The 15,872-nt window shown below is 43.4% G+C and overlaps 1 protein-coding gene across 30 annotated transcripts in view; it reads left to right on the top strand.

Annotated features, from left to right (window-relative positions):
- The window catches only part of TENM3 (teneurin transmembrane protein 3), a 1,586,501-nt gene that overhangs the window by 1,428,439 nt on the left and 142,190 nt on the right, over positions 1-15,872 (top strand). For all 30 annotated transcript variants that reach the window (XM_087874734.1, XM_087874727.1, XM_087874726.1 and 27 more), the window contains one exon: positions 1,032-1,270. In XM_087874734.1, the coding sequence (XP_087730860.1) occupies positions 1,032-1,270 (239 nt within the window). The remainder of the gene's footprint in view (positions 1-1,031; positions 1,271-15,872) is intronic.

Here is a 15,872-nt window from a genome sequence, read left to right as displayed (position 1 = left end):
CTAGATGGCAGCACTACCTGACCTTGGATCATCTCAAAAAGTTAACCAGTGATTCTCCTGGTTAATATATGTACTATTATATTAAAAAAAAACATTGATATAGTCTAGACTGAAAACTGATAGGACATCACAGAAGAGGGCAGTATTGACCTTTCCATTTTTAAATTATTTTTAAACTATAGTATATTAAATTTATATCTTGTCACCATCTGTTTTCTCACAATGCCAACCCTGTTAGGTGAATTGGACATTGTCAAGAAATCTATGTATGACGTTGTGAGAATTATTTTTACACGTTCAAAAGTATAAAAACAAATAGATCATACCATTACCAAAATACAGAACAAATGGAAACCAGATTACTTAAAGACCTTAATTGGGAGCAGGTCTGGGAAAGATATTAAAAAATTGAACAGTGATTGAAATGTAAATAGAATTCTCATTTGATATTTAGTAGTTGCTGGCATTCTTTCATAATGATTTCATAGTTTTACTGCAATAAATCTGCTTTTTTGAGCTGTCGTGACCTACAAAATATATTCTTGCAGTATTTTGTTTTGCCAGCTGAGAGGTTCCTGACAGAAGTCAACAGGAGACTAGATTGGCTTATAGAACATTTATCTTTATCTTATCATGTAAGAAATTTATTTTCTTATTCTTGAACTCATGGGGCTTTCATAATATAGGGAATATTTATCCAGTTGGTGATACAAACTATACACTGTTTTGCTGGATATATAAGGTTTTACATGTTCTTTAGAAAATGTTTCCAATTAATTTGATTTAACAATCTGCTTAGAAAAATCATGTTGGAAGCAGTAACAGCATCAATCAACAATTCTAATAACTTTTTCCATGTAGTACTTGATACTTGTAACAAAAATATTTAATATCATGTTTAAAACTATTCCTATCTAAGAAGGATTAAGTAAATACACAGGAAAATATAATAGCACATTAAGAAAATAATATAAAGCATTTTACAAATTAGTTTGTGTAAATTTTAAATATATGTATTTTTTTTTCTGCAGGCATTTCCTATTCAAAACAGGAACAGGGACAACACCACTGTTCAGTACTGCAACACCGGGTTACACAATGGCGTCTGGCTCAGTTTATTCCCCTCCTACACGACCACTACCTAGGAACACCTTATCAAGAAGTGCTTTTAAATTTAAGAAGTCTTCAAAGTACTGTAGCTGGAAATGTACAGCACTCTGTGCTGTTGGGGTGTCTGTGCTTCTGGCAATACTGCTATCTTATTTTATAGGTAAGCTTTCCTTTTTATGTTCATTATAAACCTATATTCCAGTACTGCTGGAGGTAAAGATCTAGATATAGATCTGGAACTAAAAATATAGAGTCAGCACCACACTTACAGTTTAAAGATAACTTACTAGCAATTGCTGGAAACCATGTGAGTATTTCCATGTAAAAAATTACATGGAATAGGAAATACCTGTATTTTATAAATATTTTCCTGCAAAAATGGCATCTGAAATGTCATTTTTAAAAAATTGAACTATAATTTAAGAGTGTTTTTCTTTTATAAGGGTTGGCTATCATTCAGCCATCTTTATATTAAAAGTGTAGTATATTGGTTATACACAAAATAGTTTTCTTCTAGCAAAAAGCCTGTATATCTTTACTTTTAAAAATGTCACTTACACATAAATAATGAAAAGCATTACTTAATTCTTCTTTCTTTTTCCCATGCTTTAAAGCATTATTTTACTGAATAAGTTACTCATGATTGCTTATGTTGTATTGAGTTGAGTATTTACTCAACTCAATACAATTAACTAATTGTAAAATGTAAAATGCAGTGATCCAACTCTCTATCAATTAGCGCATTATACCATAGTATAATGGCAGAGACTGTGATTATTACATAAACAATATAAGAGTGAAATGTCAGGTTTTACTGGCATAACTAAAATGTCTCTGAACCCCAAATAAAATATTCTGTTAAACCAAGCCATAAGCTTTCTGAAATGTTAAAACTTTGTGTTGAAATGCATTTCTTAAATTTAAACTCAGTCTAAAGTACCAGCTGAATAAAATCTTTGAATTTAGACCCTTGTTGAAGCTGAAGCCACTGAAAATAATATGAAATAATAAAATAACAAAAAAATAGTTCTTTAGCAGTCGAAGAAATTTGCTTTTCCTGCTGTTTGAATATGATTGCCTGAGATTATTGCCAGTCTGCCTATTATCAAAGAGAATAAAAAGAGTTGCATGGGACTGATTCTGATGCCTGATAATTTGATGCAGTATATGGCAATAATGGTAAGAAGTTTATTAGACTCAAAGACTTTTTGGTTCAAAGTATTAGGCAAAGACTTCAATTACTGTATGCACAAAAAAGGTATGCACAAAAAAAACATTTGGGCACATTTAAGTGCCACTAATGTCAGATATTGAATATCTAAATATGAAGTTAAAATGTCCGTATTTATACTTAGAAACTGATGTGCGGTTGATTAAAACTGATCTAAATTTTAATCACATTATTGTTTTAAGTAAATTATTGTTTTAAATAAATAATGTAATTAAGTTAAGGTATATTGTAAATTAAAAGTTTCCTATTAACTTGGAGGCATTTAAATACATTCAATTATTGTATTGTACATATTTAATGCTACTTTTTCTTAACTTTAGTTTCAAAACAAATAAGGCTGACCATAAGTTTGTCTTATATTTTGATATATACTAAGTTTTCTAAGCAGTGATTAAAAGGGGTGGAGATAAGGGTTGTTTAGTCTCTATAGTTCCTAATGCCTTTTGTTTCATACTTGGCATTGTGTTAAGCATACATTTTGCTGTAAGTATACATTAAATCTGTAATTCTTATTCAGCAAAGATATTTTTTTCTTTGAAAGAAAAACAATAAAAAGCGGCATATTTTCAAAAGGAAAGGAACCTATTAAATCTTTATTCTTGCCTTCTAATTATTGATAGTATCTAGGGCTCCTAGCTTTCATTGAACAGACCTTAATGTTTACAACCTCCTATATTTTGGAAGGAGGGGTTATTGCTGAAATAGTCATCTTAAACCTGCTTGTTGATATTCATGGATGTACTCTGTTAATTTTCGGCGTGTTTGTCCTACATAATGTCTGTAACAGTCCTTATGTTGTATGTTGTTGGTATGGTATGTTGTAGATGACTCCTGGTTTTTTTTTCCTTCTGGGGCTACAGGATCTTTTGATTTACTTAAGATGTTTTGGATGGCTTTAGTTGGTTTGTGTGCTAAATGATGCCTTGCGGTTGTCGTCTATTGGTGGTTTCTGAGAAGTTTTTGATGTAAAAATCTTTTAGTTGTTTCTGATATGTATCATACTAGAGTTAGAAGACGATGAAAATTCCTTAATCTGAGCAGACTGAATCATAGTTTCAACCGGGAAATGATGCATCCAAGAGCAAGCTAAATCCAAGATGCTAGGGAATTGGCATTCAGACAAATCAGCCATCAATGGACATTTGGAGATAAACTACATTTACACACTATTTTAAAGAGACAACAGTTTTTGTTAAAAAAAAAAAGCTAAGAAGAAAGCAAAAAGACCAGACTATATCTCTTTCAGCAACCAACACAGATGAGTAGGGATTAACACAGATAAACAATCAGCAAAGAACAATAGCCTAATCAATGGACTTTCAAGGAGAAAGCCACATCTCCATGAACACTGGTAGGGCAAGCTACTGTATATAAGCAAGCCCCGCACTCAACAGCACTAATGATACATAGGCCAGTAATGAAATCTCAGAGAGCACCAAAGACTCCACAATTCAAACCTTAGCTACATATTTTTTGTCTTTTAATCATCTTAAAACTTTTGGAGTTTTAAAGCACCTACTTCTTTTTGTTACTTTTTAAAAATAAACCTAATAATTTCTACAACTTTTGAATAATTTCCTTCTACTAATTTGTGTTATTTTGCTGCTGTTTGGAGTGCCTCTGGAACTCCAAACTGCAGAATATGGTTTTGGGGTGCAAATGTAGTTGTCTGAGATTTCCTATTATGAGGAAACTATAAACAAACTGGAAAATGAAAAGGTTAGATTCTTTAATTTGTTTTATAATTCCTAATGGGAAATCAGTGAGAAACAAGCTTTTCTGGCATTTTTCAGGGCATATCTTCTCATGTGGTTACATAATATTGTCACATTTGGAATATTGGAAAAAGAAACTATTATAACTAGATTCAGTCTATGCAGTGATTTAAATTTTGTTAGGCATGAGAAACTGTATATAAAAAGTCTGTGTACTTACAATTCCTGTAAACATCTCTCCATGACAACCACAAGAGATTGCTTGTTCTCTTCAAAATATGAAAAATTTATGTTTTACTTGACCTTAAATCTGATACAGTTTCTTTTGACAGGCTATTAGCTCTTTTCTTCATGTTATGAGGATATCCTCCATCTAAACTTTCAGTTCACTTGTTGTATAATTCCACAATCATTTTTTGTTCTTACTTTTTTCCTGGATATGAACATACTGCTTTCTAATTATAGTATAAACGTGTCTGCTGCTAGATTGCAGAATATTTAAAATATACAGGTAAAACTCAAAAAACTAGAATATCGTGCAAAAGTTCATTTATTTCGGTAATGCAGCTTAAAAGGTGAAACTAATATATGAGATAGACTCATTACATACAAAGCGAGATAGTTCAAGCCTTGATTTGTCATAATTTTGATGATTATGGCTTACAGCTCATGAAAACCCCAAATTCACAATCTCAGAAAATTAGAATATTACATGAAATCAATAAAACAAGGATTGTACATAGAACAATATCAGACCTCTGAAAAGTATAAGCATGCATATGTACTCAGTACTTGGTTTGGGCCCCTTTTGCATCAATTACTGCCTCAATGCGGTGTGGAATGGATGCTATCAGCCTGTGGCACTGCTGAGGTATTACAGAAGACCAGGATGCTTCAATAGCGGCCTTCAGCTCTTCTGCATGGTCTCATGTCTCTCATCTTTCTCTTAGCAATGCCCCATAGATTCTCTATGGGGTTCAGATCAGGCAAGTTTGCTGGCCAATCAAGCACCGTAATCCTAGGTTTTGGTACTTTTGGCAGTGTGGGCAGGTGCCAAGTCCTGCTGGAAAATGAAGTCAGCATCCCCATAAAGCTCGTCTGCGGAAGGAAGCATGAAGTGCTCCAAAATCTCCTGGTAGACAGCTGCGTTGACCCTGGATTTAATGAAGCACAGTGGACCAACACCAGCAGATGACATGGCTCCCCAAATCAACACAGACTGTAGAAACTTCACACTGGACTTCAAGCATCTTGCAGTGTGCGCCTCTACATTCTTCTCCAGGTACTCTGGGCCCTTGGTTTCCAAATGAGATGCAAAAGTTGCTCTCATCAGAAAAGAGGACTTTTTTTCTTTAGCCCAGGTAAGACACTTCTGACATTGTTCGTTGTTCAGGAGCGGCTTGACAAGAGGAATACAACATTTGAAGCCCATGTCCAGGATCAGTCTGTGCGTGGTGGCTCTTGATGCACTGACTCCAGCCTCAGTCCAAAAGTCCCCAACACTTTTGAATGGCCTTTTCCTGACAATCCTCTCCAGGCTGTGGTCATCCCTGCTGCTAGTGCAACCTTTTTCTTCCACACTTTTCCCTTCCACATAACTTTTTATTAATGTGCTTTGATACAGCACTTTGGGAACATCCAACTTCTTTTGCAATTACTTTTTGAGGCTTTCCCTCCTTATGGAGGGTATCAATGATGGTTTTCTGAACAACTGTCAGGTCAGCAGTCTTTCCCATGATTGTGATTCCTACTGAACCAGACTGAGAGACCATTTAAAGGCTCAGGAACCCTTTGCAGTTGTTATGTCTTACTTAGCTGATTAGAGTGGGACATTTTGAGCCTAGAATATTGAACCTTTTCACAATATTCTAATTTTCTGAGATTGTGAATTTGGGGTTTTCATGAGCTGTAAACCATAATCATCAACAGTATGACAAATCAAGGCTTGAACTATCTCGCTTTGCATGTAATGAGTCTATCTCATATATTAGTTTCACCTTTTAAGTTGCATTACCGAAATAAATGAACTTTTGCACGATATTCTAATTTTTTGAGTTTCACCTGTATATCATTTCCTACTTAGCAAATTAGAAGATACTATAACTCTGAGTCACAATTGGTCCTGTGCTTCTCTTGTTATGGAGTTTCAGCCCAAGCCCCAACTCCTTTGGGGAAAATGCATACTTTCTCACTTGATAACATTGCCCTTAGCAGTACAGCTACTTCTTCAGAAACTGGAATTGTAATTGGTTCTATTAGCTAAAGCAAGTGCTCCACTGCAGAAGGACTCTGTTATTTCTTCTGCTTAAAAGGATAGTTAGTATTCCTGCTTACCAATTCTTTCTGATAGGAAGGGAAAAATAACTTTTCAATAACTCATGGAAGGAATAACAACTTGCAATTGAATACATGTCCATCTTGCCAAAAGTCTTCACTGTTACTGAGTTCTGTGCATATCTACTCAGTTAGCTGGCCTTTCACAAATCCAACAAAGGAGGCAGTCAGCAGGTTTGAACCACCTCCAGAAGATGTCAACCAAGTCTTTGCAGAGACTCTTTTTTAATTGAAGTGGAAGCAGTCTTCTATTGATCAGTGTGTCAGAGCATCCAACCATTTGGGCAATTGTCAGATTCCTTGCCTTGACAGTATACTATAATGAGATTAAACATTGCATATTTTTAAACTACTCAAATATCTATCCATCCAGTTTCTGAATATGTTCCATTGGAATAATAAATAAAATCACTGATTTTTTTTTCAATTTTCATCAAAGTATGCAAGGAAAAATTTGATTGAAAAGCAATATTCTAAACTTTGTCTTTTCAATAAATTACATTTTTTCATAAGTGACCCTCAGTTCAGCTCATCAGGGAGATTTATCAGCTTTGATATTGTTGAATATTAAGACTGCCGCAAGCGATTCCCCCCCCCAGCACCGGCACAAATGGTTCAGCTGTTCTCTGATTGGTTAACCGCGTGACAGCTCTTGTATAAAAGGAGCTGTCAAAAGCATGGCTGTTGCTGTTGTTAAGTTGTTGCCGTTCGTAATAAAGTTTGTTGATTGCTGCAGCTGCCTCACCTCGCCTCAGTCAGTGATCGTGTGGACTGAGTATTTAATAGTGGCGACGAAGGTGGGATATGCCTGGTGGCTCTTGGGGGCATAGTGGAGATTCCAGTGTCGGTGGTTGTCGTGGAGCCGATCCAAGCGTGAGGCAGTTACACATCGCTGGTGCGCCTCAGCCGTGGTGAGAGACGATGGCTATGCCCCAACAGTTCGCCCCGTTTAACCCGGCAACAGAGTCATGGGAGACGTATGTCGCCCGTTTTGAATGCTTCCTCATTGCTAATGATTACCGTGATTTATCAAGCGAACGTAAGAGAGCATATTTCTTGAGCTTTTGTGGCCCAGAGATGTTTGACACGGCACTGACTTTGATGGCCCCCCAGTCTATTCGCGCAGGAACATGGGACAATTTTATGTCCAAATTAAAAAAACATTACGCCCCCCGCACCGTCCCGCATTGCTAGACGGCAACATTTTTACCATAGGGACCAGGCTGAGGGGGAGTCCATCAGCCATTATGTAGCCGCTCTGAGGAAAGTGGCTAGGCATTGCCAATTTGTTGACCTAGACGATTACTTATTGGATTGCCTTGTCAGTGGCGTGAGGGATCAAAATTTAAAGAGGCAGCTAATTGGTAAACCGGAGCTGTCTTTCCAAGAAGCGTTAGATGAGGCTTGTGTGGCAGAGCTCGCTTTGTTATCTATAGCCGATCTTCCCCGGGGCCAAAGCACAGAGCAACCTAAGGGGGAGGCAGTTCATGCCAGCTCAGCGGCCAGCTCAGTGGACTATAGTGATGAGGAAGAGCAGGACGAAGCAAGAAATGGGAACCGTGTTCAGGGTTCACAGCGGCCAGTCCGGCCAAATGCAGATGCAGCCTCGCAATGCCGGGGTTGTGGGGAATTCCATTTGCGATCCACTTGCTGTTTTAAAGGCGCAGTTTGCCGCAGATGTGGCCACCATGGCCACATTGCCCATGTGTGCCGGTCGGCACAGCCGATCGCTGCGGTGCCAGCGCGGATGAATAGGGATCACCGGTCTTTGCCAAAGCGGCCCGGTACACAAGATGACAGGCCCAGCTGCGGGTGGGGGCCGGGTGATGTGAATATGGTTACCCTCGCTGCAACGGCCCCGCTCCGTAAGAAGATTTATGTGGACATTACCATCGAAGGCAAGCCCTGTCAGATGGAGGTGGACTCCGGCTCCGCTACCACGCTCGCATCCTGGAGCACGATGAAACGACTGGTGCCGCGGCTGGCCAAACACTGCCTCACACCTTGCGATGTGACCCTACGAGACTATCAGGGCACCCAAATTCCTATTTTGGGGTGTGGAAAATTCTGAGTGAGGTTTAAGAAGTTTAATGGCAAGCTGCCTATAGTGGTAGTCGCTGCCCCATTGCCAAGCTTACTTGGCTTTAACTGGTTTGAGGCCCTAAGGCTGACCATACAAGAGGTTAACGCCATTAGTCCTGACGAGCTGGATAATTTAGTAAGGGAGTTCCCCGCTGTGTTTGATGGCAAGTTGGGATGTTATAAGTGTACCCCGGTGTCTTTTTAGTTCAGATCCTAGTTTCCCTCCCTGTAGATTGAAGCCCCAGCGTGTACCATTCGCTCTTAAGGCTAAGGTAGATGCTGAGCTTGATAAGCTCATTTCCCAGGGGATTTTAGAACCTGTGGATTTTTCCCGTTGAGAAACTCCGATTGAAACACCCATTGAGGCTGATGGCTCGGTCCGCATCTGCGCGGATTACCACTCAACGATCAATAAGGCGCTCCTGGGCCATGCGTATCCTGTCCCTGTCGTGCAGCACGTTTTGCACTCACTGGGCAGAGGTTCTGTGTTCGCCAAGCTGGACCTCTCACAAGCCTACCAGCAATTGCTGGTCGATGATGACACCGCAGAGGCCCAAACTATTGTTACACACCGTGGGGTGTTCCGGTGTCGTCGCCTCCAATTCGGTGTGAGTGTGCCCCCGGGGCTCTTCCAGGGCTTGATGGAGAGAGTTCTTCAAGGAATCCCAGGGGTCATACCGTATTTTGACAATGTTTTGATCTCTGCTACCAGCAAGGCACAACTGATGGACAGGCTGCGCAGAGTTCTCCGGCAATTTGACGCTACAGGGCTTAAGGTGAACCGCTCCAAATGCCAGGTGGCAGTGCCTGAGGTGGAATTTCTGGGATTCTTGATAAATGGTTCTGGCATCCACCCCACTCCGGCTAAAACGGCAGAGATTGTGGACGTCCCCACCCCACCCCACCCCCGCTGTAAGGCAGATCTTCAGGCTTTCCTCGGCCTTTTAAATTTTTATGCCATTTTCCTGCCTCATAAGGCGTCCGTGGCAGAGCCTTTACATCGCTTGCTGGACCATGGGGCAGCCTGGGTTTGGGGTTCTCGGGAGGCTGCTGCCTTCCATGCTGTTAAATGCCTCCTTGTTTTGAATTCTGTACTGACCCAGTATTGTGAGAACCTGCCCCTTGTTTTGGTTTGCGATGCCTCCCTGTATGGGGTGGGCACAATCCTTAGCCATGCCCTGCCTAATGGCCGTGAAGTCCCCATGGCCTACTTCTCGCATACCTTAAGTCCTGCGGAACGGAACTATTCGCAGCTTGATCGGGAGGCCCTCGCCTTAGTTGCAGGGGTTAAACGTTTCCATCATTATCTCTCCGGCTGCTCGTTCCTGCTGGTCACAAGCCGCTTCTTGGGATCCTTGCGGGTGACCGTCCTGCCCCGCTCATTTTGCCTCCACAGATGACGCGTTACTCAGCGTTCTTGGCAGCCTACTCGTATACCCTCCAGCACCGCCTGGGACAGGACCTGGCACACGCTGACGATTTGAGCTGCTGCTCGGTGCCTACTCTGCTGCCTGACCCTGTGCCTGCTACGGCTGTCTGCCTGATCGACTGTTCCCCGTTGCCTGTAACTGCTTCGGACATTGCCCGTTTGTCTGCCCGGGACGCCGTATTGTCCCAGGTCTTGGACTGGATGGCAGGGGGGTGGCCACAGGGCCCTTTTGCACCGGAGTTGCAGCCCTATGCGAGCTGGCAGCTGGAGTTGTCAACTCAAAGTGGCTGCCTCTTATGGGGACACCGGGTAGTTGTCCTGCCCCCGCTGCGACATTCTCTGTTGTCCCAACTTCATCAGGGCCACCCAGGGATAGTCCGTATGAAGGCCCGGGGTCGCTGCTATATGTGGTGGCCCAACCTGGATAGGGATATTGTTAAATGGGTTGCCACCTGCCCGCAGTGTCAGGACAATAGTCCTATGCCTCCTAGAGACATCCCCAGGGAGTGGGAGGACCCCAAGGTGCCCTGGTCCCGCGTACATATCGACCTTGCGGGTCCTATGCAGGGACAAACATTCCTCATAGTGGCCGATGCGTTTTTGAAGTGGGTAGAGGTAGTCCTGATGCTGTCCACCACTTCAGAGGCTGTCATACGGGCTCTCCGGGGGTTGTTTGCGACCCATGGGTTACCCAACATTCTGGTGTCGGATAATGGGCCCCAATTTACGTCCACCCCCTTCGAGGTTTTCCTAGCCACCCAGGGAATTAGGCACTGTCTCATCGCCCCGTTCCATCCGTCTAGCAACAGATGTGCTGAACAGGCCATCCGATCAGCCAAGGACGCGTTGCGGACGTTAGGCTCAGGGAGTTGGCAAGAAAAATTAAGTAGTTATCTCTTAGCGCAGCATACTACCCCGTGCCACCTTACAAATAAGACCCCAGCCGAGTTGTTAATGGGCCGTAAACTGTGCACAGCGCTTGACCGCATACACCCTCTATACTGCCCAGCTAAGCCATTGGATATAGTGAGGTGGCACCTGCCGTTCCAATTGCGGGACCCAGTTCACGCTCGGAATTACGGGGGCAGCCCCTGTGGCTACCGGGGATAGTTGTAGGAATTGCGGGGCCTTGCTCCTATCAGGTAGACTTGGGCCAGGGTAAGATTTGGAAACGACATCAGGATCAGTTACGGAAATGGTGGTTGACCACAAGCCTACCTCGTGGGGACGGCGTTCTAGCAGAACACCAGGCGGAGCCACCCGCCGTCCTTATGGATCAACCTCCTCCCTCTCCCACGCACCCACCAATTGAGGCAACCCCATCTCACTCACCGGTTGTGGCCGATGAAGCAGTCGAGGACACCCAGGGGGTAGATTTGGGCGACGCGTCAGTACCAGGAGACAAGGCAGTTAGTAACCCCCAAACTTGTAAGATATTGTTGAATATTAAGACTGCCGCAAGCAATTCCCCCCCTCCAGCAACCGGCACGAATGGTTCAGCTGTTCTCTGATTGGTTAACCGTGTGACAGCTCTTGTATAAAAGGAGCTGTCAAAAGCGCGGCTGTTGCTGTTGTTAAGTTGTTGCCGTTTGTAATAAAGTTTGTTGATTGCTGCAGCCGCCTCGCCTCGCCTCAGTCAGTGATCGTGTGGACTGAGTATTTTATAGATATGGCATTAAATTTTTTCCATACTTCTTTTTGTCCATGCCACAAGTTTTCTTTATTTACCAATTGAAACTATTCCAGTACAAGGAAGCCTATTTATCGTTAATCAGAGATCATGGCTCTTCACCCGAAAGAAGAATATCCATATTATGTTTGATTTGTTCTTCTTTCAAATATATCACAGCTGTACTGATTTCAGGTTAATTTTTCTCTCTAGAAGTAAATACAGGTAACTTTCCTTGGAAGTTTGCAATATTATGTCTATAAAATACCCATCATGATAAATCTGATATTCCGTCAAGATTCATTAATTTACTAATCATTCTTGTTCCATGGACATGACATTCCTTCTCTAGCCACTCCTATTTTGCCAGACCCATATAAATCTCAATCCTGCATAGCTCTGCTTCAAAATATTATTACGTCTGTCCTTTGATAACTTTATCTCTATACCTGTTCTTCGGATGACTGGACACATACCATCTGCATCTATTCAATTTGTTGTGTTCAGCAGGGATGAGGTTGGGAGGGGCAGGTGGTAATTTGTTAGACTTTGGGTTAAGAGATGAATCTTTGGAAATCACATTGAATCAAGATATGGTAATGCAAAACAAATAAAGCCAAGATGAATATAATTTCAGGCTTTGCATAGGATGAGAGAGATCACACTGAGTAACAATATATGCAGTAGCATGACCAACAATATATGAATATAAACCAATGTTTATGTAGCTGCAGAAAAAAGCAGTCCTAGGTTGCCTCAACAGAATCATAGTATCAAGATGAAGAGAATCCTTGCTATTGTATCTTCTGCATTGTTCAGATCAGATCTAAAACACTTCATGTCTGGGGCACAACATTTTAAGAAAAATGTTGACAATCTGAAGCATGTCCAGAGGAAAACACCAAGATGATAAAGTTCTGGAACAACAAAACTTATGAGGAATGGTTGAAAGACTATCACTGTAGAAGCGAGTTGGGCAGCATATAAATACTATATATCAAATAAAAATTAAATAAATTGTATCTGTTTAGTTTCCTCTTGAATGCCAGCTCAACCTGTAATAAAGCTGTATTGTTATAAACTCAGCATCTCTGGATGGTAGATTAAAGTCCCTGAGAACCATTAACCTAGGGGTCTCTGTGAACCAATTTTAAAAGTTGCTAAATAAATAAATAATATATTCATATACTATGATAATAGATAAGTCAGCCAATCGGGTTTGCATCACCAAACCCTGGGTGGATCAGACAGAGGAAGATTCCTCTCAGAGATAAACCTACCTGGGTTTGGGGACTGGCACAGCCACAGTTCCAGGGAAGAGGAAGTGCGGGCACCTGCGGTCGCCAAGGCAAAACTGGGGGGATCCATTGTCTCCAACGGAGGAAGGTAAGACCAGGGAAAGGGTCAAACCCTCCAGAGGAGCCTCGCTGTCCCTCTCAGGCCATGCGGAGGACCCCCAGATGGTGGAGCAGGCTGTCCTGAGCCCTAGGTAGCAGAGGGCAAGCACCCAGCCTGGCCCTCGACTTCTCAGGGCACCAGGACCCCACAGACCAGACCAACTTCCTTCTCAAGGCTGCTGCTGCTCTGTTTGCTCTCCTTGGTTAGGTTGCTCGTGGTGTATGCAGGAGGGGAAAGTGTGTGGGTCAGAAGGAGACTCACTCCATCTTCATGTGAGGAGACCTGGTTTTGTAACCAAAGCATCTTCAACAATAGGAAGATCCTATCCACTCCTTTCTCTGTAGATAAAAGACCCCAAACTTGGGAGTGTGTGTGTGTGCATGCGCGTGCGTGCGTGCACATGCTTGGCTGCCAGCAGTTTGGGGAGCTGAGCTTGTGGGGCACCAAGTTGTCACCATGTCTACTTAACCAGCGCAACTTGTTCTGGGCCGACCCAGTCATCCTGACTCAGACACACACAGTAAGCAGTATTGAGCTGGCTATGCCCACCTACCGTGTTTCCCCGAAAATAGGACATGTCCCGAAAATAAGGCCAATTTTTGAGGTGGGCGTAAATATACGCCCTCCCCTGAAAATAAGCCCTCCAACAAGTGTGGCCGGTTTTGCCATGGATTACGACCACTTCTGTAACAGGAGGCCAAGCGATGCACCCCATGTGCCTCGTGGCGGCCTTCCAAAGGGTACTGTAGCAGCAGCTATCCACAATTTTTTTACCCTTATTTCATCCCGACCGTACTGGGCCGCATGAGTCAGGACAAAATAAGGGTTAACAAATTGTGGATAGCTGGTGCTATGGTACCCTTCGGAAGGCCGGTGCAAGGCGCAAATTTCCTACTGCAGAAGTGGCTGCACCAGAGAAGCGCTTTTGGGAGAGAAGACAAAGGGGAAGCGATCTCTTGCAAACTCTCGCCCTGTTCCCGCCTCTCCACCGGGCGACTCCCAGCAGCCCCAGACGCCCAAAGCCCGTGCCCACCTGGCTTCCTTTTCCACAGTGCCTGGCTCTTTATTGAGGGGAGTAGAGGAGAAGCGAGAGGCATGGAGCAAGACAGGGCTCGCTCTTCTTGCCGGCTCTTCTCCCCCTCTCATCGGGCATGGCAGGGCTTCCTGTCCCTGCCCCAATTGGATGCAATTTGGGGGTGGCAAGTGGGGAGGGGTGAGGCTGGGGAGACGTGAAATGTGTCTTATCTGCCTTGTAGCTCCGTTGTGTGTCTTGCCATTGTCTGCAGGCAAACACGTTGTAGGGTAAAAGAAACCTCGCGAATTCAAACTTCTCGAACTCGCGAGGTTTGGTTTTACCCTACAACGTTTTTGCCTGCAGACAACAGCGATACATGCAACAGAGCTACAAGGCAAGTAAGACACGCATCTCGTATCTCCCCGGACCCACCCTTCCCCACCTGCCATCTCCAATTGCATCTAATTGGGGCAGGGACAGAAGCCCTGTCATGCCCGGCGAGAGGGGGAGAAGAGATGGCAAGAAGAGCGAGCCCTGTCTCGCTCCATGCCTCTCGCTTCTCCTGCGCCCTACCTGCCATCCCCCTCGACAAAGAGATGGTGGGAAAGGGCAGCAGCCAGGCTGCTGTTACCATTGGGGTGTGTGGAGCCGTCTTACCTGCCTTGCAGCTCCGTCGCGTGTCTCGCCATTGTCTGCAGGCAAACACGTAAGGTAAAAAAACCCTAGCAAGTTCAATCAAACTTCTCGAACTCACGAGAAGTTTGGTTTTATCCTACGTGTTTGCCTGCATACAATAGCAAGACACATGACAGAGCTGCAAGGCAAGTAAGACGCGCATCTCGCATCTCCCCGGCCCCTGGTGGGGGGGGAGAAGAGACGGCAAGACACATCTTGCTTCTCCCCCACCCCACGTCACTCCCTCAAAGAGCCGGGTGCTGTGGAAAAGGGAGCCGGGTGGACACATGCATTGGGCATCTGGGGCTGCCGGGAGTTGCCCGGCAGAGAGGTGGGAGCAGGGCGAGAGTTTGCAGGCGAGAGGGTTGGATGGATGGATGGGAGTTGGGCAAGTGCCCAGCTAACAGCTGATGAGTGGCTGTGTTGCGGTGCCACAGCAGCGCAACACAGCAGAAGCCATGAGGTGGCCACACTCGCTGTCTCCTGCACCCCCAAAATAAGGGCCAAATCCTTATTTCAGGGTTCAAAAAAGATAAGACAGGGTCTTATTTTTGGGGAAACACAGTAGTCATGGCGACGCAGGTACAACCACCAGCCATGTCTACCCAGCCACGTCCACCTGGCCAGTGTGAGTCATCATAGACCCCTGTCACTGTGTAATAGTGAAGCACAAGCAAGCATAAGGTGGCAACTGACAGGGTGGTTGGGCTTCAGCTTCAAAAGATGGGAGGGAGGAAAGGAGGGAGTGAAAGAAAGAAAAAAAGAAAGAAAAGAAAGGAAAGGAAGGAAGGAAAGAAAAAGAAAGAAGAAAAAGAAAGAAAGAAAGAAAGAAAGAAAGAAAGAAAGAAAGAAAGAAAGCTTTAATGAGTGCAGTAGGGTGTGGGAACTTAGTCATTAGGTGCTTTACTTAGGTGTCTAAGTAAAAATCATATGACTATGATCACGCTTACAATTTTACTTCAGTTTTTCTCTGCATGGTACTTGAACTGAGGTTCTTTCTCTTTGCTTATTTATCCATACATTTTTGCATGGGATAAATAAGCAAACGAAAATAAGAGCAGATTGACACTGTGAAGATCATAAAAGTAAGATAACTGAGTTTTTTTAGGACTCTTGTAACTCCTGACAGCCACTAAACTAGGCAGTTGCTAAGTGAGGACTGCCTGTATTTCAGCTAATAGCATTCTAAATATGAAATCTGATACTTAAGGCTA

This window comes from Pantherophis guttatus, chromosome 8, assembly GCF_059756535.1.
Source record: "Pantherophis guttatus breed Tessera chromosome 8, ASM5975653v1, whole genome shotgun sequence".
Classification (NCBI taxonomy): domain Eukaryota; kingdom Metazoa; phylum Chordata; class Lepidosauria; order Squamata; family Colubridae; genus Pantherophis; species Pantherophis guttatus.
This window is presented reverse-complemented; position numbering and strand designations above follow the sequence as displayed.